We start from the raw sequence: 27241 nt of genomic DNA on the forward strand, positions 1-27241 counted from the left end.
TTTCAACATTACTTACCCATACCGAGTACTTTTTCATCATCAGATAAATTCAACATATCTTACTTCATAACATTGACCACATTCAAGATGTAATTTATGACCCAGAAATGCTTGATGTAATTTAGAACACAAGAATACTTCCTTAAGAGATGCTATTTAATATTAAATATCGATTCACCAGCTGAGAAGTATTATAAATTTAATAACTATTTTTCCCACCATATGATTGTTGTGATTTCATTTAACTAGTGATAGTATGCATTTACTTGCATTCGTGCTCATAGCTCAAATTCATGATTAGCCCCCATGCAATCAAATGACCACACCACGCGAAATTGCTGACCAAACATAAACCTGAAATTTTTCTAAGGCAATGGACCAAATAGAACATATTTTAAAAATGTCTTCATTTTGAAAAACTAATTCCCGATAATTTGATAACTAGCATTCATTGTTGTAAAAATGATTTTTATTGAATTTTTCAAGAAACGGAAACTATGTATCTCGATGGTGGTAAAATTGCAAATTCGTGAATTTGTACTAAAACCAAAATTCTAACTTTTTATTTTTATGGATTTTGATTTTTTTGATATTTTTATTGAATCCAAATGGGGGGTACTTTCTTATTTACATTTATGTATTAAAGTAAATGAAAGTAAAATATAAATTAAAGAAAATGCAAAATTAAATAGGGTAAGAGCTGATAGCTCCCATTCAAAGGCATATGGGATGAGCTCGGGACCAGCTCGAGGTCATGAGCTCGCGGTTTACAGAGAGAGCTCGGGAGAGCTCGCAGGAAGGACAAGCGAACGAGCTTGCGGTCAAGGGGTTAGGCAAGAGCTCGCTGGACGAGCTTGAGGTCAGGCGCGCGGTAAGAGCTCGCGGCTAAGAGCTTGAGGAATGAGCTCGCGACTAAGAGCTTGAGGAATGAGCTCGCGAGAAGAATTGGAACGAGCTCGTTAGAACATCAATGAAGATGAACGTGAATATATATATATATATATATATAACTGGGTTTGTCGAACAGAACAAAACAGGGGCATTTGAATGACTGTTTAAGCATGAATATATGTTGGATTAACTAGGCAGGGCATGCTCTAATAAGCTTTACAAATCTTTAAGGGGTATCAGCTCGTTACGCATTTTGTATATATGTATTTACAAGTGGGTCTCATATATGGGTGAACAGTATATATTTATTTCCAGTTCAGCTTTTGTTGTTTGATGCGAGACCTTCGAATACCTCAATAAAATCATTCGAATGAACTGAGCATTTTACATTCAAACACAACACATATACATATAAGAAGCATTTGGATCAGCGAGCTCATTCAGAGGTGATATACACATAGATATATATATATATATACATTAAACACTGCTTCTTTGGATGCAGAACGAACAGAGGTTCTCATCCTCACCTAGTTATATAAAATGCCATTCACGAAGAAAGCTTGGGGTGAAAACAAACCCCATTTAGACCATGAGGAGACCCACAAAGAGATACAGAAGCAAAAGGTTGAACACAATGAGCTAAAAATAACACAGCGAGCTAAAATGAATTGAAATTGACAGAGTGAAACAACATGTACACCTCAATCATATCAGCAGAAGATGATGTGTAAAAGGACTTGCAGCATGAAGTTAAAGCAGAAGGTAAAAATCAAGGAAGCTTGCATTGAAAATGGATATATCTATATAGGAGAGCTCGCACTAAAAATAAGTGGAAGTGCATGAAGAACTTGAAGAACAGTAAATGAGAAAGCAAGAAATCAAGGAAGTGAAATACTTAATGTATAAACGAGCTTGCACTGAAAATGAAGAGGGAGTGCAAGAAGAACTTGCCTCATAAGGATGCCTCCACCAGCAAAATGGAAGCCACACCACAACAGCAACAAATGAACAGTGAAGAAGAAGAAGGACGCTGAATAGGAAGAAGAAGAAGAAGAAGAAGAGGCTGAAGATAAAGTTGTAACAAAGATGAACAAGGAAAGAATGCAGGCGGGGAAGCTGGGCACCAAAAATGATACACCAAAGAGGAACTCCTCGACGTAACAGATGGGATAAAGAGATGGTTGCAGGTCTGCCCCTGCATTCCATGACAAATTACTTAATTGGCCCTCACCCTTACAATGGTCAAAAGTAAGACCAAGGGCACTATTGACATTTACTGGCCGATTTAATTTATCATTATTTTCTTTCAAAAATTTCAAATCTCATTTCTCAATTGGGCTCAGCCCATGCCATGGGCCATTCCATGGCCCAACTCACTAACCCAAATAAATTATTATAATTCAAGCCCATTCAATATATAATTAAAATTCCAACCATATCTCAATGGCCCAATCTACTTGGACTTTCCCCACATTTTTGGATCCCAATTAAATAGGGTACAAAATTCTTATTTCCACTTACTCTTTATTCCAATAAACAAAGAAAAATATTTTCAACCCTCAATTAATTAAAACAAAAAATTTTTAACCCAAAATAAAATACCCAAAAACGTCTAGACCCCCTAATGGGTTGTTACAACTTGTTTGTGCAAATCTCCATGTATAAAAATATAGTTTGATTGATTATGATGACAAAATATATGTAATCGTTTTTCCATTGTATGTTAAATTGATTTTTGTTTGACTTAGAATTCAAAACTAGTTATTGTTTTTCATCATCAAAATCAATCACAAGAGTAAAACATCAAGTTAGAACATTTGAACACACACTCAAGAAATCTTCTCGAGAATTTCAAGCAATCATTCAAGACATTTTCAAAAGCCTCATATGCTTCTCACAAGCTTGTCTATATTATCTTTCAGTAAGATTTTTCAAATAGAGTGTATTCATATATTGTAACTCTTTGTCAAGAGAAAATTTAAATACTTATTGTTTCATCTTACATTTTTCTCTTGAGAAATCCTTTCACAATATCTATATATGAAACTTGTAAATTAAGGTTACATCTAATCCTTGAAAGGTTGCTTGGTTGTGGTTAAGCCAAGTGTGAAAAGCCAAAATCTGTAGAGGTTACACCTTATCGTTGAAAGGTAGTGATTACGGCTGATCCTAGTTTGAAAAAACCAGTTGTAAAGGTTAAGTAGTTGATTTTGTGTAAAAGCTATAAGGTAATAGTATACACTTTGTGTATTTGTAAAATCCTTGATTGTGAACCAAGGTAGTAAACTAAGCTTTATAGCTGAACCACTTTAAATCTAGTATGTTGCATTCTTACTTTCCTTGCATTCTTATTTTTAATTCATTTATTTAAGTTTAATTTCTTAAAAAATGGGGAAAAAACTTAATTTACCCCCCTCTTAAGCTAACATATTTATTATAAATGAAACAGACTCATCACAAACCTTTGCAGATGGGAGTAATTCGATTCAGTTATCAAGTACATATGACAACGATATATTTTTTGAACGTGGTTGGAGAAAAAAACAAGAAAGGGCGCATTTTTTGGCTTGGGACAACATTTCTAGAGTATTTTTCAATGCTTTCATCTAGTACAACAATGAGTGTGAAAATGGATGTTATGCGTCAGACAGTCAATAACTTGAATATGAAGATGCAAACTCAATCAAAGAGGATGCATGCACACGCAAGAAGAAATGCTACAGTCTACACAAGAGATGACACAAACTCAATCTATGATGATACAATCGCAATGAAACATGTTACAATCTTTCTTTCTAACACTTGGGGATCAACCAAATGCCCTAAAGTCATCCTTCACCAGCTCCTACCCCTTCAAGTCGGCTAGTTGACCAAAGCAATGCAGCTCATATCGTGACCCGATTGATGGCATATGCATGAATGATGACCATTGATTTTCAATATTTATTGTGTAATCTTATTTGGATACTATTTCTCTTAATTAAAATACTTTTGTGCTTTTACAGTCAGTTGTGTAATTATTCATGTGTTTGGAGTTTTGCTTTGTGGATGTTGTATTTGACTTGTTAACAGGATTGGAATCGGATATTTTTTAACCATTCACTACAAGAAAAACGGGATTTAGCGGACATTTCTGTCACTATTTTGCGACGAAATTGCAATGGATTACAAAAAAAAAAAAAAAATTGGAGAATTAGCAACGGATTTTAGCAACAGAAAAAATAATCCATTGCAAATTTTAGCGACAGAAATAATTTTTCGTCGCTAAATTTTAATAATAATAAAAAAACAAACAAAAAAATTATATAGCAACGAAATTTATTTTTGTCACTAATTTTGGCGACGGAAAATAAATTCCTTTGCAAAATTTAAAAATAAAAATTTAATTTTAAATTTTTTATTATTAAAATTTAGCAACGGAAATCCATCGCTAAATTTTATAATAAAAAATATAAAATTAAAATTAATTTACATAAAAAAAAATTAAAGTTAGCCACGAATCGTCCAAATTCGTCGCTTTAATTTTAAATTTTTTTATTCAATTAATTTATAAATATTTAAATTTGGGATGAATATTAAAATATATAAATATTTAAATTTTATAAAAAAATTAAATATACATTTAAACATGAGATGAATATAAAAAAATTAATTTATAAAATTTAAATAAATATATTAATATTAAAAATCATAATATTGCTAAATTCTAACTATATCAATTAATATATTTCATGTGTATAAAATAAAAAATATATTAAATGTATAATAATTAATTATTTGTAATATTTATTAAATGTGTACAAAATATAAACAAACACTACATTTGAAAAATAAATAAAAAGTTTAAAAATCATAATATTATTAAAATTTTCTTTATTTTAAATTTTAGAAATCATAAAAATGAAACAATATTAAGGGATTATATTATATAAAAAGGTGTCTAGAAGCTATTTGTCAATCTCTTTTTCTTTATAAATAGGAGAATTTTTTGCTAAACTAAAAAATTTAAAAACCATAATATATGGATGAGATTGTGTCTTATTCTTATAACAATATCATATGTCACTATCTAATATATAGACATTGTAACACAATTAAATATACAATTAAGTCATTCATAATAAATAATTAGAGAAGTGAAATGTGTTGATTAGGATAACAGAGTATCAAGATAAGTTCGGAATGATTTTCGGATGAAGATATGGAATGGTGTTCCCCCTTAATAGTTATACTATAAAAAAACTATAGAGGTTAATTTTTATTTTTAAAGTTTGAGTGTTATGTATAAAATATTAATGTTGACCAAGAAAAAAATAAATATATCTCTTTATTATTTGTGCTATTTAATTTTGTCTCTGAGTTATAGATGAAATTCAGTAATTTAAAATTCGTTTAGTATAATTTTTATTTATAGAAAAAATAATTTTTTAAGATAACAAACTATTAATAAATAATTCAATATATCAAATTAATTTATTATAATTATTAGATTTATAGTATAATTAAATTTTTAGATAATTACAATATGATTTTATTTAAATTATTTAATAATAAAATTTTATTTAAATTACATTATTTTTATCAATTAAATAATTATTTCTATTATTTTTATTAATTATATTATTTTTTTATTTAATTAAAAAATATTAAAAAAATCCAAGAGGCGGGAAACTCCCCGCCTCTTTTTTAACCAAATCCCCTCTCCCCTCTCTTCCCCCAAAAAAACCATAAGTCCCTATTCTCCCAAATCTCTAACCCTTTCTGACTTTCTAGCTCTTTTTGGCTTCTCGCCCTCACCTTTCACCCTCGCCCTCGCCCCCATTTTCGCTCACTGCCTCGCCCTCTCCCCGCTCTTGCTTGCTGCTTCGCCCTCGCTCGCGGCCTCGCCCTCGCCCTTGTCGTTGTCTCGCCATGATTCTCTCGTTGTTGCTCTCGTTCACTGTTTCACCCTCGCTCGATCTCGCCTCTCGCTCGCAGTCGCGGCCTTGCCCTCGCTGTCTCTCCATCACTCTCTCGCTCGCTGTTTCGCCCTCCTCACGGCCTCGCCCTCGCCCTCGTTGTCTCGCCATCACTCTCTTGCTCTTGCTTGCTGCATCGCCCTTGCCTCTCGTTGCTCGCTCGCGGCTCGCCTTCGTCTCTTGCTTGTTCGCTCTGTCGCCCTCGCTCGCAACTCACCCTCAATCGCTGCCCCTCGCCCTAGCCCGCGCTTCTCGCTTGTAGCCCCTTGCCCTTGCCAAGGTTAAATTATTATTTTTTTATTTTTTAGATATTTATTTTACTTTTTATTTTTAAAATTTGTTTGCAGCTCATGTTATATTTAAGTAAATTTGAAGTGTTTTGCGTATTAATTTATTTTTTTCTGTTTAATTTTTTTTATTTTTCTGTCTGTTAAAAAGAAAGAAATTATTTATTTCTTTTATATGTTTTTTTAGTAAAAGAAATGTTCTTTTATTTCTTTTATATGTTTTTGTTTATGTTATTTCATTAAAAAATTATTTATTATGTTGTTTGCTGTTCATATATTTTTTGTGCTTCTTTCTCTTTTTTTGTGTGTCTTATTCTATTTATTTATATATTTTATTTGTTTTCAGTAAATTATTAGAAATGTTTGTTAGGATTCTAATTTTATTCTGTTTTTGATTATATTTAAAGTTTAAATATTTAAGTATTAATTAATTATCTTCTTTTTTTAATAATTTTATGTTTGTGAGATTGTAGTGTAAATAATTTTTAATTTTTTAATTATTATTATTATTTTTTATTTTTTATTTTTTATTTTTTTATTTATAAATATGCTTTAGCATATTCCATCGCTAACATTTTTTTAATTTTTAATTTTATATTTTAAAAATAAAAAATATATTTTATAAAAAAAATTTAAAAATAACGACAAAAATTTCTGTCGCTAAATTTAAAAAAAAAATACATTTAACGACGAAAATTTTTTTATCGCTGATCCGTCGCCAATTTAGCGATGGAATCACTACAGATTAGCGATGGAATCAATCTGTCGCTAATCTGTCGCTACGGATTTTTGGATTTAGCGAAGGAAATATTTCGTCGTTAAAATCCGAAATTCTTGTAGTGATTCTTGGGGTTTTTGGGCAAAACTTAGAATTAGAGACAAATTGATTCCATTGCTAAATATTTAATTTTAGAGAGGGATTTGTGTCCGTCACTATTTTTAGCGATGGATTTATTATTCATCATTAAATGATATTAGCAACGGATTATTTTTCCTAGCTAAAAATAGCGACAATTTATGTAATACCCCATGTTCGTATGAGGTTGCCATGTAATTTCGATGAGTTTGGGATACCGAAAAATTGGTTTGATAGCAGTTATACGTACCAAATCGACTGCAGGGAATGCCTCGGAGTGAAATTGTCTAAAGAAAATTATATAGTCTCAACGAGTGTATCGAGATAGGATTTATGGTATCGAAAGAAATCAAATTCGGAACGATTTTCGGTACAGCTAAAATACAACTGCCATTTAGGCTGAAAAACCGAATCGTTGTAGGAGGCTCCCGAAAAATTAACGGAACCCTAGGGGGGGCTCCGATTTTGCGTAATGAGCAACCCTTCAGTGGTTTTAGGATAAAACGACATCCCGGTGAGGACACTGGGGTGAAATCGACATTATCAAGTAACTTTGAAGTTATTAATTTTGCGTTTTCGGTATTATAATGCAAATTAAATTGAGGTTTAAGAGTATAGTTGCAATAAAGAAATTTTCCAAGTGATATTATAGTAAAATTGAGGATTAATATGTAATTTTCTATATCTATTAATTTTTATATCTATTAATGTAATATATAAATAGTATATATATATAGGCGTGCAGTGTGTGCAATGGCCGCCCACCCCTCTACAAATCTAAACCCATTCTCCTGCAAATCCATCTCATGCCCTGCAAGCCATGATTTACGGGAGATTTTGTATGCTAAGAGAGTCTTTCACGCCAAAGGGTATGGGCAAGGCGGTGAGAAGTGGGGCGGGACGCCTATAAATAGAGGGGGAAGAATGAGAGTGAAGGGGGCAAAGGACTCGGGCTTGGCCAAGAGAGAGAAGGAGAATGAGGGAGATCGAGAGAGAGCTGGGAGCTCGCAACGGCGGCCGAAGGCAGCTGCGAGGGAAGCCGTATCGGAGCAGCTGTAGCGAAGGTGGTCGACCAGCCATGGGCTGGCGTACGCAAGCTGCTGTGCGCAGCCATGGCCGACGCACAGCAAGCAGCAACAGCATCAAGGAGGCATTGTGAGCTGCTGGTGGCGACCGAGGGTGGCTGGCGAGGCCGATGGCGGCACACGGAGGCCTGAGAAGCGGTCGGAAGCAGCAACCGCGGCCATGGCAGCCATGGTCGCAAGCCCCAGCTGTAGCAGGGCCGCCCCAGCCGCGGCCAACAGCGGCCGCGAGTAACTCCAGCGACGGCGCGGCGGTCGGGGAGGCCGACGGGAGCCAGCGAGGGCGGCGGCTGGGCGAAGCTGGTCGTGCGCCCATGGCGGAAGGAGAAGAAGAAGAGGAGGGAGGAAGAAGAAAAAGAGAAAGAGAAGAGAAAAAGAAAAAAAAATGGAGAAAAAAAATAGAGAAAAATGTCAAAAAAATCCTAAAAGTTATCAAAAATAGGATTTGAATATTTACTAATATTTCAGAGAGTTTGGGCTAGAAAATAGTTCGGACACGCATTTCGGGATTATGACACGCATATCGAGGAAACTGGAGAGGCTAAGTCAAAGTAAGTAAAATTCTCTAGAAAATTCAGAAATATTATTTTATGAATTGTCGTAGTGAAATATTTAAGAAAATATTTTAGAAATATTTAATATGGATTTATTAAGGAAAAATAGGAATAAATAGAGAGAAAATTATAAAAAATGCCAGAAATTATGGAAAAATAGGTTTTAGTGTTTATTTAAATAATATGGTGATTAGGATGCTTTGAAACTTGAATTGAAGTGGCTTGTGCGAATTTTGAGATTGGCACGCAAATCGAGGCAAGGCACGAATATCGAGGTAAGTGGTACTCCCCAATTAAAGTTAGTTTTATGAAAAATGCTTGGTTAGTAAGTGGTTTATGTTCCTCGAAAATGTTTTCATCAAATTGACATGCCCTGATATGGATCCATCACGTAGACTACATACATGACATGACTATGAAATGCATGAATACACGTTAATATCATTGATCACTCGCATTTGAAGTCGTAGGGAGTAAGTACGAACTGGCATCGCTACTTTACCAAGGGTGCACCCATACACCTTAGCTTCGAAAGAGGGGGCCGCAAAAATGGTAGGTAGCATGAGGGGTGCAGTTGACATCTACGATGAAAGACATTGCATTCATGCACGAAATATGTTTTATGTACCCTTACTTAGATGATTCATCATCTAACTTGGGTTTTGCCCCTGGAATATTCGAACGTTCCTGGTGGAAATTGTAGCAGACTCGAGGATAAATGATGTTTGAAATGGCACTTAGCAGAGTACATGAAGAATGAAATATATGTTATGTAGCCCCTATATTTAAGTTCTGCTACTTTAGATTCTGAACGTTTTAAGGAATGTTGAAGATGTAAGAATTTATTTATGATTAATGTTAAGATATCAGGTTTCGATCTTTGCTTTCGCATTTGACGTGTATAATGATTCTCTTTCGAGATTAATGTATGGGAATTCTGGGACGGATTCGAGATATGATGTGATTTAGAATTAAGTTTGAAAAAAAAAATTATTGTCCCGAAATTGTCCCAATTTATAACGCGCCCGAGAAAGCGGGGCGTTACAATTTATCCTTCACAATATGCAATGGATCTTCATCCACTGCTAAGTTTAGCGATAGATTATAATTCGTTGCTAATGTTAGCGATGGAATGTAATATGTCGCTAAGTTTAGCGACATATAGGAATCCGTTGCAAGAATTAGTGACAAATTCTTATCAGTCGCTAATTCTTGCAATGGCTATCTATCTCTATTTGTGATGGATAGAATCCCTCACTAATATTAGCAATGGAAAATAATATGTCAGCTAATATCATTTAGCAACCAATTTTGTAATTTTTGGTAACCAATTTGGTCATCGTTTTAGTGACAGAAAATTTGGATTTTGCAACAAAAAAAATTTGTATCTAAATAGAGACAGATTGAGTTTTTTATCGCTAAAGTATTAGTGACGCCAAAACTTGGGACAGATATAAATCCATCGCTAATACAACAACAACAGATTTAGCAGGTATCCGTCACTAAAATTGATTTTTTTTATACATCCAAAGAGGAAAATAAAAAGGTAAGAATGTTTAAATATTCAAGAATGACTATCAAACAATTTACATCAATTATATTGATGAAATAGAATTTTATGGGTTAAAAAAGAAAACTCATCAAAGCTTTTTTTTTTTTTTTTTTAGAGAAAATTAAGAACACACCAAGGTACAAGGCTTGAGAAATGACTCACTTTATATAGAAAAACTTCATCAAAGATCATTTAATTACATACAAACTTATTGAAAGTAACCCATAAAATATGATGAACTTGGAGCAGACAGAACCCCTATGTGTCTCCATAGTAAAACGGTAACTCTTGAGTTGGCCTATGAATTGACGGGCTGTGGCCCTGAGTGTTTGTTCCAGTATATGTCTCGGGGTTGATTGCTCAACAAGGCTCTTTAGCGACACTTACTTGTCCATCCTTCTTCCTAGTTTGTCACTTTGTACGCGTTGTTAGTTTGGTGGCTCTGTATGTGGCTGCCTTTAGGTTCGTTGCTTGATCCTGGTCTTCGTAGTGCCTCGTTGATTCGAAAGATGTGTTAGAGTGCCTTTGGCCCTGGAGTTGACACTCGGAGTTGTTTATTACCTCTTATTTCATGTAGCACTTTTGTTTCTTTTATGTTGTTTAGATCCCGTCTTGTGTGAATCTTGAGTATAGATGTTTTTTTCTTTATCTATACATATCTCTTTTATTTAAAAAAAAAATGATAAACTTCATTTCCATTTCAACACAAGTACAATATTACACGTGCAAGAACATTAACCAATAGATGAAGCAAATTACACTGAGCACAACATGAAAGAGAAACATATGTTCACTTGGCCAACTAGGCCTTGTTATTACAAGGCATCACAAAGAGAACTAAGCATTCATATGTATAAACATGGTAATTTGAAAAAGAAGACAATACTCATTAATATCGTTGCAGGATTTAGACTCCACAGAAATCTTTGAGAATATTTTGTGATCTTCTACCGTGATCAGTGGCATAGAAGTTCAACAAATCAACATGGACAAATGGCTTAAATAGTAGTGGGTGTTCATCATCAACTAGTTCTTCTGGCACTTCTATGTTCTTGCTAAGAAAAGAGAAGAGTGCAACAGTGTATCTCGTCTCCTTCCCGTTCTTGTCCATGGTGACTCGATGGTTGGGAGATAGTACTCTGTCATTACTCCATGCCTAAAATAAATTCAAGAAAATAATGTTACTTAACTTCTCAGATCCCAAACTAGATGGGATTAAGTTTGTAAGAAAATCAAATTTAGCTAGGTTAAAAAGAAAAAGGCAATTCAAACCGATGGTTAGCTTAATTAGTTGTAAGGTGTTATAATGGCATACTTTGCCACCAAGGTTCATACCTTTCCTTCGGACGAGTTCACACACAATTTTTTTTAATAGGAAATATGGGATAATATATTGTTATCACGCATAAAGTTTTATGTGTTTATCTAGTGTGTGCCTCTATGTCTTTAAGGTTTAGGGTACACCCAAGGTAGTGGTTGTGGGTTTTCATTAACAACAAAAAGTAAAAATAAAAAATTAATGGGAGTATTGCCTATAAATAGGCATTCCTAATTTTGTTTCAAATGACTACACAATACTAAGTTGGAGATGATATAACTAAGTTATTGAAATTACGTGTCTAGAGTGAGTGTCGTGCAATAATCAGTGTTTACCATAGTGAGAGAATGACTACCTAAGTTATGAGAATAATAAAAGTTTTCAATTTTTCCCATGCAAAAACTGTCATAAGAAATTTTTTTTCTCCATGTAAAATCTGCATCATCATTTATTGAGTAGATTTTTCTCATTAGGTCTCCCTTTTGTGTTATCTTAATTTGGGGGCACCATATGTATCATTTGGTCCTAACAAAGAGTTGTGAAACAGGGATTAGGATTTAGTTAGAGGTGGGTACCTTGCATGCATCTCCAGCCATGACGACGAACGAGGAGGGAGGAAACTCCACAGCTATCCACTGGCCATCCCTTGCTCTTATTTCCAGACCAGAAACTTGGTTTTGATGAAGTATGGTTATGAAGCTCTTGTCTGTGTGAGACGGAAAAGCCATAGTTGTCTCCCCCACATTCGGGGTTCTGTATCTCAAGAACCTCAGAAGGTATGTTGTTGAATCAATATGAGAATCACAATGGTACTTCTCCAAGCCATAGCTCTCAAACAACATTCTTATCACTGCGCGATCTAACTCCGCCACAATTCTTGCAAATGACATCGAACTTTCACTACAAATTAACAAAAATAAAACAAAATAAAAACCCTTAATACAAAACTCTTGTGGGTCACAAGGGTCCTCTACTTAACAATTGCCTCGATGCAATAGTCTTGTGTATCCCATTATCTTTACGAGTGTGGTTGGTTCCCGTCTCAAACTGATGCCCGTGAACCCTTGAGGTCCATTTCATCTTAGGCCTACAGTACAGGTTCAAACTCACTGACATGAATACACAGATTTATCCGTGTTTACCCTAGAGTGTGTTTATGCACTCTATTCATCCACTCGTATGGCAGTGAGTACGGATTCTTATATTTAAAAAAAAAACATTTGAATAAAAAAGAAAGGCATACCAGAAAGAATCATTCCCTGAAGGCCACATTAGGTGGGTGAAATTCTGAGCTCCATGGAGGGTGGTGGCATAGTCGATGCCCAAGCCTTCATGGAGAGGAACAATAGACATTTGGCCGACGTAGCCATGGTAAGGCTTTTCGTTAATGTTTTTGATTTTGGTTTCGGTGGGGAGATCGAACAGCTCGTCCGCTGCACTAAAGATTGCTTTGTCAAGCTCCGGCGAGACTTTGTCGAACAGGGCCATGAAGCAGCCGTGCTCTTCCAGGGCCCGCCGGATATCGACGTACGCCGCCGTCCAGGCACTTGAACCAGGCGTCAACTTGTCCTGGCTGAAGTCCACAACCAGGAGCTTTGGCATTGTCAGGGAACCCATTGTTTTTAATTTCTTAGGTTGGCAATGGATTCGGTGAAGTTTGGTTGAGAAATTCTATCAGTTTGCACTACTCTTCATACGGGGACTTAAAAAGAAAATTACCTGACTACAAATGAATTGTATAAACAAAAAATTTTGAATATATAATTTTTTTGCCACTCATTATAAAAGTAATTAATTCATAGTCAAAGTATTAGCATTTTATTCTAATAGTATATATATAATAAGGTGATTTACAGAAAATTAGAGAGGAGTGATATATAATAAAATTATGTCATATTCATTCAAGATTAAAATTAGATACATACAAATTTGACATAATTTTATAATGTACCTACATCAATGAGGAAAGGAGTTGTTTGAGCGTAAGTGGGGCTTTGAGAAACAAAATAAAATATTTTATCTCTTTAATTTTTAACTTTTGATTCATATAATAAATATAATTTTTTTAAACAAAAATATATATATAAATAGAGAAAACGTCTATACAGAATCCAACCAAAGTATACCCTGATCTACAATATCACAGAAAATTATATAAATAGAACACTCAAGATTCACACACAGGTGAGATTTCAATAACATAAAATAAACAAATGAACAACATCAAATATATACTAAGAGCGAGCTTCAGATGAAAATGACAACTCCAATCAAAGGCACACTAAACACGTCATTCAAATCAATGAAGCTCCATGAAGACCAAGATCATGGTCATTCAAACCAATGAAGCTCCATAAAAACTAAGATCATGACGCAAAACGTGGAGGAAGCCACAAATAGAGTCACTAAACTAATAGTGTATACAAAATGATAAAATAGAACCAGAGAGATGAATCAAAAAGCGTCACCAACCCTAGGACACAAACTTGAGCAACCACTCAGGACTAAGACCGTCAATTCAAGACCCACTCAAGAGTTACTGTTTTACTATGGAGACTAAATATAATTTTTGTCCCTTCCCTCATAGATATAGGTAATTTATCCAATCTTAAATTTATGTCTCTTATTCTAATCTTTGAGTGTATATCACAAATTTTGTTTCTATGTGTCATTTAATTTCTAACAAGTGGTATCTACCTAACAAACTTAAATGCATGCACCTCATTACCCTAACTGTTTGGGAGCACTTGTCCTCTAGGTTGGAGGGTTACGATGGAATATTCGGGGTACTATAGTCAAATTAATTGTACTAATTACGTCAAAATCCAGAATAAGACACACCATTTTTAACCTCCTATACTGCTGAGATATATTAATATAACCATTAAGATTTGTCCACTAGCTACTTGGATATAAAGAGCAACCGTATCAGAAATCTCAACTGCCCATGCATGCGCATCATTAATTAATTAATGTCAGCGGATCTTGGTAACATATAATTAATATGATTGGTTAATTAATTATTTTTGAAATCTTTATTAGGATCGACGTTGTATAGTGCGGGGACCATGAAATCTGATCTCTTACAAAAAAAGACAACCAAACCATGGCAGATTCTACTTCTCACCTAATTGTGTCTGTATAAATAAATATATATATATATATGTTACAGATATGACTCGTAAGTTAAAAAAAATAAATAAAGATTCATTAGATAATAATTGAAAGTGACAATTTAGATTTTATATTTTTAGGGAAAATTTTAAATGAAGATTAGATTTAATATGGTGGTAAATTTGAATATATTATATCTTAAAGGTTATGAATTTAAAATTTATTTTTATTTTTCAAATAATTCATAACATTAGAACACCTCATTGCTTATGTAATAATATCGAATATAGAATATCATTTTTCAAAATATTTGTCCTCAGAAGTTGGCTCCTTCTGGTGCTGGAATCTTTGACAATAGAGACCAAATACATGAGCAAACAAACCCAGAGCAGACAAGCTAGCTATTAGTCATAAAAAAATATTATAATTAATTTTAGGACTATAACGTAATACAGGGGAGTCAACATTTGGAGGGTACCATACTCATCTCTCATCCAAGCTTAAAAAACATAAAATTAATCGGAAATGTTACTTGTATATTTAGTTTTAATATTTTTATTAACATTTTGTATTGATGTTTTATATATGTATAAGATATCAATACAGAATATTAAACTTTAAATGTTTAAATAATATTTTTTGTAAATTAATTATATTTTTTCCTCTTAATTAGGTGTTTCAATTATTGTTAGGAAAATCATAAGATTTGCACTTCTTATCAGCTAGTGATGTGTATGCGGGGACCTTAGTGAATATGGTAACAGCTTATGACAGATACGCATATGACATTTTCATTATTTTGAAAAACAAAAAAGGACAAATCTCTCAATCATCAATTATTTAAACTAAACAAATCCAAACGAAATCAATAGCTTGGCTCTCGCTATCTTGTCCATTTCATTTGCGGCAACAAACAAGAAGATTGACATCTGCGAAACCTCGCTACCAAGGAGTTAATAAGTCGGGTTATTCAACATAAGAAATTAGCATCCTAGGCTAAGGAATAATTAGCTTGCCTCGTCACTGAATTTGCATTCTAATTGGATAGATATTTAAAATGAAACGTGGATAGGTCTTCAATGAGCAAGCCTAATGGACCACCTAACTATTAGAGTGGGTACCCAAAAATTGGAACCATGTTACTCTATCTAGATGCCATTGAGAAGAGTGAAAGATTTGGTTGTATAGACCAAATACTCTATCTAGATGCCATGTTGGAGTATCTTGTATGGATTTGATTGGTATTCCCATGATGTGGTTTTGGTTGATATTAGTTAGAGAGATTAATTCTACGTGATTTTTTTTGAAGAAAGAATTATGAATAATTCTATATTTAAATTTCGTATCAAGATGAAGTTTGTTATAATTATGATTGAAAATTTAAATTAATTTGTGAATGGGACTGCTAGTTTGACCATGATTAATTTGACTATGACTAAGATATTCAGTTCGATTGTGATTGGCATTTATCTCAACTAAAAATTTATCTTCTTGACTCATTTTCTGATCATGATATAATTTCATGTGTACATTTACAAATGAGTTTTAAGTCTATAAATAAGTGTCCAATGCCCTAAAATTAGTGTAGCTATATCACTATTATTATATCAATATCATCATAGTGATATTTTGTTCTTCCTACCCATAATTTTTCTCGATTTGAGTTTTTCACATTAAATTTTGTGTTCATTTGTGTGATTGATGGTTTGTTCGTGATTTATTTTCGATCCAAAATAATAACAAAGACTTAGTTAACACACACAAGTGTTTGAGAGTGAAAGGGAGAATGGAGTGACAACATACTCCAATAGGTGGTTTCAGAGTGGAATGTTTGGTAGGATCTCAACACTATTGTTCATCATTGGGCTATTATAGACCCTAGGGGTGTTCACGGTGCGGTTTGGTCGATCTGAACTATTTTCAGAAAGTCAAACCGCTAGTGCGGTTTTCTGATCAAACCAGACCACGGTCTGGTTTGGGTGCGACCAAACCGCACCGCATTTGCGGTCTGGTTTGGTGCGGTTTACCGCGGTTTGAAAATAACTATTGACAATATATAATATATTATAAAAATATTAAAAAGAATAATTATATATTATTATAAACTATTATAATCTTTGGCAATTGCAATAGTTATATATTATTATAAACTTGTTATATATTATTTTAAAAATATAAGGTGATTTTTATAATAATAAGGGTTGTATGGGTGATTTTTATAATAATATATTTTTTATATTTTCTTGGGCAGTTTGGTTTAAAATCAAACCGTCAACCATACAAACCACAAATCGTGCGGTTTGTACAACCACCAAACCGTTTTGGACCGCAAAAAAAAAAAAAAAAAAAAAAAAAAAAAATCGACCGGTTCGGTTTGGTTTGGCCAGTTTTCGCGATGCACCGATTTTTTTGAACACCCCTAATAGACCCCTTCTTTTCTCTTGGGGTTTCCTTGGATGATCTAGGATGAACCAATCCAGTTTGCCTTCACGAATATCTGATTTCATATATAGGTCACGGCATTGTTTGATTGAGTGACTCGAACACTCATGGAATTTACAGTAAGCATTGGGGTTTCTACCCAATGCTCTATTAGGAGGAGGAAAACTAACCAATCCCATGTGCCCCACGAAAGAAAGAATTGCAGTATGGCAGTTTGTGAGAGGTGTAAAGCATTGAAACTGCATCTTTTCAAAATTGTCAACATTTTGAGACTTTATCTCTTGTCTACCAGGTCTCTCACCAATGGGTTTCTCTCTCTTTTTCTGTCTTTTTCACCTAACGTGCCAAAAGTGTTCAAAATCCGGTGCAAGAAAGCAATTCGGCCAATGATGTTAGCTGATCAAAGGCCAAAGACTCCCTTAACGGTGCGAATGTTGTGCCTTGTAGAAGCTCCGCAACTGCCATGCCAACTTTGCAATTCATGAACCTCCAAGAAGGCATTTCTAAAACGGTCAACGTACTGCCTCAGTGTTTCATTTGGGTTTTAGCGGACATTGAGTAAATATCTGGGATCCTTCTTCATAGGGGCATTCATGCCGAAGGCCGTAATGAAGTCTCACCGCAGCTGATCAAATAATGCAATAGACCCTTCCGCCGGGAGCTTACTGAACCACACGTGGGCATGGTCTGCTAGGGTCAAGGGGAAGGTGTGGCACATTGTGGCATCATCAAATCCATGGAGAAGAGTGAGGGATTTGTACTGCTGCACATGATGATTGAGATTTTCCCTTCCATAATAGATAGACAGATGCAGGAGCTTGAATTGAAAAAGGAATGGTGGCCTCAATAAATCAACAGAGAAGGGTACTCTTCTTTGATGCGTGTCACTGTGGGCGGATACAACCCTCTTCTGCTCAAAATTTCCTCAACAATCTTTCTCACCTCTAACCCCAAAGGACTTTGTGAGACAGCCTCAACAGGTTTTAAACAAATTTCCTACATAGGATTTTGGGTGCTTTCGGTGAAAGTGGTGCTTTCCACAATTTCATCTTAGGTGATGGCTTTTCTTGTGTGCTTATGCCTTTCTACATATATTGATGTAGATGAGATGGCTTTAGCATTCTATAAAAGGTGCGATTTGAGTGATTTTAGAGGCTAATCTCAATGGATTCGAGCTGAAGATTCTAAATCACAACCTTTGCTAGTGAGATCCATACTTTTTCGAGTAAATTCTTTTGTTTAAGCCTCGAAATTAGTATTTTTGCCATTTTAGGAAATAATTGACTTAGGAATAACTTTCATTAAGGAGTGAATTTTAATATGCCGTTTTGTGAGATTTTTTTTATTTCTATCTAATTTTGATCTTGTAATAAAAACTCAATCTTGTCTTTTTTTGGTAAGATTTGGGTTCTAAGGTTTTGGGGTGTTTTTTAATTTCTTAACCGTATTGTGAGTTGTAACCTATAAGTATTATATTTTTAGGATGTTTTTAGCAATTGATTTCAAAATTCCAATAAGATTTCTGTTAAAAATTTTCTTATAATTCTCTTTAATTTTTCGATATTCTTTAGAATCAACAATTATTGATTGAGTTCTATAATCCGACGTTCATAAGTAAATCAACGAATTATTAAAAGGCTTCTGTTAAGTCATATAGCTCTTCAAAAGTAGGCATGTGAGGCTATGGTCCTTCAAGGCGAGTGAGGCCTTATCGCTCTTGATGCCAAATGCCTTGCTAATGAAGACAAATCAACATTAGGCAAAATAACTTCCAATAAAGGTCCTTAAGGGCCTTGGTGTTCTCCTGAATCTTCCTCAAATCATCATAATTCTTCTTGAGTTCTCAAAAAAAAAAAAATCATTTCTGGTCAAAACCAATACATCACTTACTATTTGAAAGCAAGCATACATTCTCACCACATAAAAACCTTTAAAAAGTCTATATATATTATTAGTGAGATAGAGCAAACACTAGACATGAAACTTGTGAAGAGAAGAATATAAGGCGTTCTCACTTGGAAGAAGAGATATATACATATTCTCAAATGCCACAGTAGGTTCTAAGTGCACTCTCCAGTCTTCTGTTCTCTGGCTTACTATAGAAGTCAAGAAACTCAAGATGATCGAATGGCTTGAACTGCAAAGGGTGCTCCTCATCGACCAACTCTTCCGGCGCTTTCACCGTCCCTTCCATGAACGTGAATTGTGCAACAGAGTATCTTGCTTCCTTCCCGTTCATGCTCACTCGATGTTGAGGAGAATGAATTCTGCCATTGCTCCATGCCTGCCCAAAAAGACAACCCATTTGGTGTTCCATAAAAGAAAAAAAAATCAAATTAAATCGTATAAAAATTCTATGGTCGTCGATGATATTTAAACAATAATCTACACGAAATTTTTATAGAGAATGAATTGATCAATTAAATATCATACATTCAGAAGAAAAACACCCACCAAAGTGGCATCGCCAGCCATGACCACAAAGGATGAAGGAGCAAGCTCCACAGAGAACCACTGGCCGTCTTTGGCTTTAATCTCCAACCCATCAATTTGGTTCTGATGAATAACGGTCATAAAACTCTTGTCGGTGTGAGCCACGAAGCCCATATTGCTCTCCTCCTCCTCGGCCGCTCTGTATTTCATCACTCGGCAAAGGTATGTGGCCGACTTCAGGTGGGATTCATAGTACTTCTCGACTCCGTATTCCTCGAACACCATCCTTGCCACCCCTTGTTCCAGCTCTGCCACCATTCTCGAGTACGACAGCATCGTCTCGCTAAATGCCAAAACGTACATATTGACACGAAGATACAAGTAGTTTTATGTAAATAATAATAGCTTATTAGCAAATAAGCTCTTAAACCTTAATTATAAAGTTCTTTAATTTAAGCAAAGCCAAGCTAAATGAGCTCTAAGTGGATGTAAGAGTTAAGACTGTCAATTAAAATGTCTTTACATTTTTTAAAAAATCTCTCTCTCTTCCCCCCGGGGCTGTGTCCACACCATTGAATCGAAAGATTTCAATCTCCCATCCTCCAAGCAGATAAGCTGTTAGCATTTGAATAAAATAACTAAAATTAAAAAGGATAATTTCAATATTTATTTTTATTTAAAATTAACTTATATTTGGATAGCTCATAAATTATCAAATATGTCTCTGCATGCTTTGACTCTCCCATGAACAGAATCTCTTTACCATTACTTAACTACTCACCCTCCATAAGTTTATGTAGGTTCAAATTTGAAGGCGTTAATCATGATGCATAAGCTTGTCAATTATATGAACTCTACCTATAAGTGTAGCAAAAGAAAATTACCCTAAACTAGCCCATCAAGCCTCGCCTGACCATGAACAAAACAAATGACTATTGGACTATTCCTTAGCCAGGCAAACTTTCGTCCTTGTACCCAACCAAAAAAGAAAGAAAGAAAGAAAGAAGGAAAAGGGAAAACCTGAAAGCATGGTGACCGTTGGGCCACATGAGGTCGGAGAAGGTGTGAATCCCATGGAGGGTATTGGCATCATCAATGCCCATGCTTTCGTAGAGGGGCAGAAAGGGAATTTGACCCACGTAGCCATACAAGGGCTTGCTGGATTTGTTCTGCATCTTGGTGGAGGTTGGGAGGGCGAACAGGTCTTCCAGGGCTTGGAAGACGGCAGCATGGAGATCCTGAGAAACTCCATCATACACTGCCACGAAGCAGCCGTACTGTTGTAGGGCTGACACCACGTGGTTTCGCGCATCCTTCCATGAACCCGTGCCGGGCTTCAGATGTTCCTTGCGCAAGTCTATCACTGGTAGTTTGTGCTGTAGGAGGGAACCCATCAAACTACTATATTGTTTGTTTTTGTCTCAATTACTTCTTTCTGCTGCTCTTTATACGGTAAACTTCTTGGGATCTTATAGACGTGAACCAAGACAAAACATCAAAACAATAAAGTTATAAGAGGCATCTTGCATCAGCCATCAGCATTATTTCGTTATTAATTTTGGTCCATTATGAAGTCATTAGACAATCCAATCGACTTAATCAAATTTATAGATAGTAAAATTGAAATGACCAATATTAACTAAATGACAAAATTTTATTCAAAATAAACAAGGGTCAATTATATAGGTACTCTAGGCTTTACCTATGGTTTGAGTCATTTGTATATAGAGACAGTTATATTGGTTAAGAAATAGTTCTGAAGGTCCTAGTAGTTTTTATTTTTGACTAAGCACCCATTCCATTAAAAAATGTTAAATAAACCTTAATTAAGCTAAATTAAGTTAATTAAACATAATAAATTATATTAAATTAAAATTAACAAAAAAAAATAAAAATAAAAAACATTTGTCAATGATGGTTAGAGATGGCAATTGCAACCAAAACTGCGAGGAACCGAACCGAAATCGAACCGATCAACGCGGTTAAAAATCGTTTGACTGGGTAATGGTTTGGTTTTGGGAAAAATCGAACACTGTTTCAATGGGTATGGTTTGGTTATGATTTTCACTAAAACCAAACCAAAACCCGAATCGAAACCGAACCGTTGTATGGGTAACCGAACCAAAACGAATCGAATATATATAATATATATACATAATATATAAAATATATATACATAATATATATAATATTAGAGGGGCGGTGGGAAACCCAGCCCAGCCCACGAACCCACCCTAGCCCATAAACCCGCGAACCCACCCCAGCCCAACCCGCAAACCCTTCTCTTCTCCTTCCTCGTTCTCGCTTTCTCTTACCCCCACTGCCTTTCGCTCTCTACCTCATCCGATCGTGCTCGCCCTTGTTCTCTGCTCTTGCAGTCTCATTCTCACTCGCCCTCTCTCTCCGTCACTCGCCCTCGCTGGCTCACTCTTTCTCTCGCTAGGGCTCTGCCCCTTTTGCTCGCGCTCGCCCTCCCTCTCTTCCTCTCGCTCGTCCTCACTTGCCCTCCGACCCTTACTGCTTTTACTCTCACTCGACCCCTCTTGTCAGCCCTCGCTACCTATTGGCTCGTGCTAGGGCTTGGCCCCTCTTGCTCTCGCTCGCCCTCGCTGCCTATCGGCTCGTGCTAGGGCTCGACCCCTCTTGCTCTCACTCGCCCTTACTCTTGCTCACCCTCGCTTACCCTCCAGCCCTTGCTGCCTCTCGGCTCTCGCCCTTGCTCGCCCTCTGCCTCTCGACTCTCGTATAACTGGTATGGTTTTTTTTATTTTTTGGTCATATTTTTTTTACTTATTTATGCTTGATTTGTTGTTGAGCTTGTTGTATTTTTTGTGCAAATTTTTATAGAATATGGCATGCTCGCAAAGTGGCAGCACACAACAATGTTTTGTGAGCGGATCTTCGTCCGGTGAACAAACTCATCAATCAATACCAGTGGAGAGTTCTCAAGAGGTAAATGTTTCTGATAAGGAAATTGGTGGTAGGACTAGAAGTGATGTATGGAAACATTTTCAAAGAGTGGTCATTAATAAAGAAATTAAGTCTCAATACAACTATTGTAAGAAATTACTTGCGGGTAAATCAACAAATGGTACATCAACTATGAAGCAACATCTCAATAGGTGTCCTAAGAGAAGATTGGTAGGAGATATAAGGCAAATGTTTATAAAATCTGATTTGAAAGGAGAGATCTCTTCCGGTCCATATGATGAAAAAAAAGGAAGAGAGAAATTAGGAAAGATGATCATTATGCATGATTATCCTCTTTCGAAGGTGGAGCATAGTGGATTCAAAGATTTCACAAAGTACCATTCAACCTCTTTTCAAGTGTCCTTCTCGTAATACTTTGAAGAATGATATCATGAGGATTTACACTAAAGAAAGGGATAGAGTGATGAGTTTGATTGAAAACATTGACAATAGGGTGGCTATTACAACGGATATGTGGATTTCTAGTAACCAGAAAAGGGGTTTTATGGCTGTTACAGGACATTTCATTGATAAGTCTTGGACATTACATAGCAAAATTTTGAGGTATAATAAGTATTTTTTAACTTAGTATATTGTTTTATTGTTATTAAATTTGATAATTGTAGTTCTAAACTTTAAGTTTACTAATAATTTATAATTATATGTCATTTAGGTTTATCTATGTCCCTTGCCCTCATACAAGTGATGTGTTGACCAATATGTTAATTGATGTTATGCTTGGGTGGAATGTGGACTCAAGATTATCCACAATTATAGTAGATAATTGCTCTACCAATGATAGTATGATTGGTAAGATTAAAGCAAAATTGAATGTTGGATGTCTTTTGAATGGTGGATCTTTATTGCATATGTGTCGTTCTGCTCATATCTTGAATCTTATTGTTAAGATTGGTTTAGATGTGATTAAGCATGCCATTGATAATGTGAGGGAAAGTGTAGTTTTTTGGACAGCATCTCCAAAAAGAATAGAAAAGTTTGAGGACGTTTGTCGACAAATGAAAGTGCCTTATGCTAAAAGGTTGGGTTTGGATTGTCCTACTAGATGGAACTCTACTTATTTGATGCTTAAAACTACTTTGGTTTACAAGTCTGTATTTCCTCGACTTAAATTGTTTGAATCACAGTATAAGTATGTGCCAAGTGACAAGGATTGGGAAACTGCAAAGGATGTTTATGATAGATTAGAGATGTTTTATAATATAACTGAATTGTTTTCTGGGACAAAATATCCAACTACTAATATGTACTTTCCAATAATTTGTAAGGTTAAGTTGACATTGAATGAGTGGGTCAAGTCTCCTAATGAAGTGATTAGTACAATGGCAAAAAGCATGTTAGATAAGTTTAATGCATATTGGAATGTGATTCATAAGTTGATGGGTGTTGCTGTAGTGTTAGATCCTAGGTATAAGATGACTTTTCTTGACTTTTACTCTCCTAAGATCTATTCTTATGACTATGATGAACAAATTAGTAGCATCAAGTACCTTTGTTATGATTTGATGAAGGAATATTACATTAAAAAGAACAAAGTGAATGATGTGAATAACCAAGAATGTACATTGGATGGGAGTGTCAGTGTCACTCCAAGAGAAAATTTCATTTCTTTTGATGATGAATATCAATCTTTTCTAAAAAAGAGGAAAACTACTAAAGTTACTAGTTTCAAAACTGAATTGAACCTTTACTTGGATAAAGATGTTATAGTTGATAATGATCAGTTTGATATTTTACTTTGATAGAAAGTGAATGGGGTGAAGTATCCTACCTTGCAAACTATTGCAAGAGATATATTAGTTATTCATGTATCTACTGTTGCTTCGAAGTCGGCATTCAGTTCTAGTGGGAGACTAGTGAGTCCTCATCGTAATCGACTTCATTCAAAGACAATAGAAGCATTGATGTGTGCCCAAAGTTGGTTGTCAAATGAAGTGGAAAAAGGTGAATTTATTTCATTTACTAGTTATTTTTTTATTGTTAAGACTTTAACATTTTTATATTAATTTATTTTTTATATTTATATTTTTGTTAGATGGAGTTGGCTCATTTATTTTAGATGGATATGCATCAATTTACGAAGAAGATATTAATGTTGTTGATGAAGGTATTAACTTTCGTAGCTAAATTTTTGTAGTTTAAATTACAACTTAATTATGCAGATATTAATTTATTGATCTTAACGATTGTAGGTTTTGAGATGTGATTTTATATCCAAGAAGTTTTATAACTTTATGCAAGAATAAGGTAACTTTATTAGAATATATCTTTGTTTGTTGTGAAATTATCAAAAAAATTTATGAATGTTATTTGTCTTTGTTTGTTGGTATAGATTAAATTAAAAAAACCATGATTAAAACCAAAATCGAATTGAAACCGAATGGTTTGGTTACGATTTTTAATTTTCAAAACCAAATGGGTAATGGTTTGGTTTCGGTTTTAGTAGTTTAAGTTTGCTTTGATTATGATTTTGGCAAAAACCGAAACCAAACCAAACCATTGCCAACCCTAATGATGGTTCATTGCCAAAAATTAATTGATTTCAACACCCATTGTTCCCGATGAAACCCCTCATCGAAAATAAAGAAGGAAGACAAAATCAGGAAGGAAGAAAACTTGACAGTCATTTCTTAACCACAAGAGGGTGGAGCTGAGATTTGTTGTCCCATCCCCTATCTCCTCTATTGTCTCTCCAATCAAATTAGGCCATCTCATGGCTAGAAGTATTCTGTCTAGAAAAATTCATCTAAAAAAGAGAGATTTTTTCCTGTTATTTACATAATAAAATTTAAAAGAAGAATATTAAGTTTTCTGTCGTTATTAATACACATCACTGTTTATTAATTTGGTAAGGTGATTTAATTTGATTGGACAAAAGAGACTGGGGATGGAACAGTAGATCTCAACTCCAAGAGAGTGTTTGTATAGATGATGTAAACCATATCACTACAAAAAAAATCAGTAATTTAGTAACGGATTTAGTAATGGACTTTTTCTGTCGCTAAATAGAGACGTCTCAATGATGGATATTCCGTCGCTAAATTTTAGCGATGGATTTGCGACAAAAAATTATGTTGCCAAACTTTTTCATTTTTTTATTATTTAACGATGAATTAGAGATGAAAAATTTTGTCACTAAATAATTTTTAATATTTTTATTAAAATTTCAAATTTAGCGATGGAATATTCTGTCGCTAAATAATCTTAAATTAATTTTTTAATTTATTTTTATTTTTTAGCAACGGGGTTATCTTGTCGCTAAATTTGGCTTTTTTTATTTAATTTATTTTTATTTTTTAACGACAGGTGTTATCCTGTCACTAAATTTTGTATTTTTTATTTAATTTATTTTTATTTTTTAGCGACGGGTGTGACCTTGTCACTAAATTTTATTTTTCTATTTAATTTATTTTTATTTTTTAGCGACGGGAGCTATCCCGTTACTAAATTTTTTATTTTATTTTATTTTTTTATTTTTTAGCGACGAGAATTATCCCATCGCTAAATTTAGCATTTTTTATTTAATTTATTTTTATTTTTTAGCAACGAGTGTGATCCCATCACTAAATTTTAATTTTTAATTTAATTTATTTTTATTTTTTAGCAACAGGGTTATCCCGTCGCTAAATTTTATATTTTTTATTTAATTAAATTAAATATATTTAGCCACAAAATATTTCATCGCTAATTAATAAAAAAGATTAAATAAATAATAAAAAATTAAATTTAAATTAAATATATTTAGCGACGAAATATTTTGTTGTTAAATAATTAAAAAAATTAAATTAATAATTAAAAAATTTAGCCAATTACTAAAAAAGAAAAAAATAAATTAAAAAAATAAAATTTATTAATTATGTATTAAACAAATATTAAAATGTATTAAATGCATATTGTATGTATTTTATTTACAAACCAAAAATATGTAAATTGATATGATATTGTAAAATTTATAATAACAAATATGTATTAAACTAATTTTTAATCAAATAAAACTTAAATATTTAAGATATTAATTACTTAGAACATTTAAGTGGTACATTAGTTGAGTTAAAATTTATAACATTTATTTTTTAAGTATTAATTTATGAATTTAAAAGATTTAAAATTTAAAATCTTAATTTAAAATAAAATTAAAATGGCTGACAACTAAGTATAGTATATAGTTAATATGTGTAGTGTATATATTAAGGAGACTCCTAGCTTGGACGGTCGCGCGTGCGCACACGGGGGATCAGGGATCGAAACTGATGAAGGGAAGAAAGGAGTGCGTTGGCAGATTATCCCAGCACTACTCAAGGCGGCGCCACCTAGTGCCCGCAAAGCAGGGTGCGCGCTTATCCTTCCAACGCGGGCTATTATTTATTTTTTTAATTAAAGTCAGTGACGAAAATAGTTCCGTCGCTAATTAGTGACGTAATTGTTCCATCGCTAATTTTAATTTATTTTAATTTTTTTAATATTCTAATTTTTATTGTGTATTAGCAACGGAAAGTTTCCATCGCTATTTAGAGACAAAACGTTTTTCGTCGCTAAAATAATATTTAATTTTTTAAATATTTTTTATTTTTTAATCAGCGATAAAAATTTTCGTCGCTAATTTGTGCCATCGCTAAATCCCGTCACTAAATCTATCACTAAATTTTTTAGCAACAAATTTTAATATTTTAGCGACGAATTTTTTCATCGCTAAATTCTTTTTTTCTTGTAGTGTATAAAGTATAAGTGCAATTATACAATAAACAATTATTATGAAAATTTAA

The 27241-nt window shown here is 34.0% G+C and overlaps 2 protein-coding genes across 2 annotated transcripts; both read right to left on the minus strand.

Moving 5' to 3' along the window:
* Nucleotides 1-10863: 10863 nt before the first annotated feature.
* On the minus strand, nucleotides 10864-13204 carry LOC127794080 (probable 2-oxoglutarate-dependent dioxygenase AOP1). Its single transcript, XM_052324973.1, has 3 exons — nucleotides 12745-13204; nucleotides 12077-12401; nucleotides 10864-11339 (listed from the first exon to the last, which is right to left on the minus strand). The coding sequence occupies exons 1-3, from the start codon at nucleotides 13116-13118 to the stop codon at nucleotides 11091-11093; spliced, it is 948 nt and encodes a 315-aa protein (XP_052180933.1). The 5' UTR covers nucleotides 13119-13204; the 3' UTR covers nucleotides 10864-11090.
* Nucleotides 13205-18918: 5714 nt separating this feature from the next.
* LOC127794184 (probable 2-oxoglutarate-dependent dioxygenase AOP1) lies at nucleotides 18919-20940 on the minus strand. The gene is made up of 3 exons (XM_052325116.1): nucleotides 20511-20940; nucleotides 19512-19833; nucleotides 18919-19341 (listed from the first exon to the last, which is right to left on the minus strand). Exons 1-3 carry the CDS (start codon nucleotides 20882-20884, stop codon nucleotides 19099-19101), a joined length of 939 nt encoding a protein of 312 aa, XP_052181076.1. The 5' UTR covers nucleotides 20885-20940; the 3' UTR covers nucleotides 18919-19098.
* Nucleotides 20941-27241: the final 6301 nt, after the last annotated feature.

The sequence above is a fragment of the Diospyros lotus genome, chromosome 2, assembly GCF_014633365.1.
Source record: "Diospyros lotus cultivar Yz01 chromosome 2, ASM1463336v1, whole genome shotgun sequence".
NCBI lineage: Eukaryota > Viridiplantae > Streptophyta > Magnoliopsida > Ericales > Ebenaceae > Diospyros > Diospyros lotus.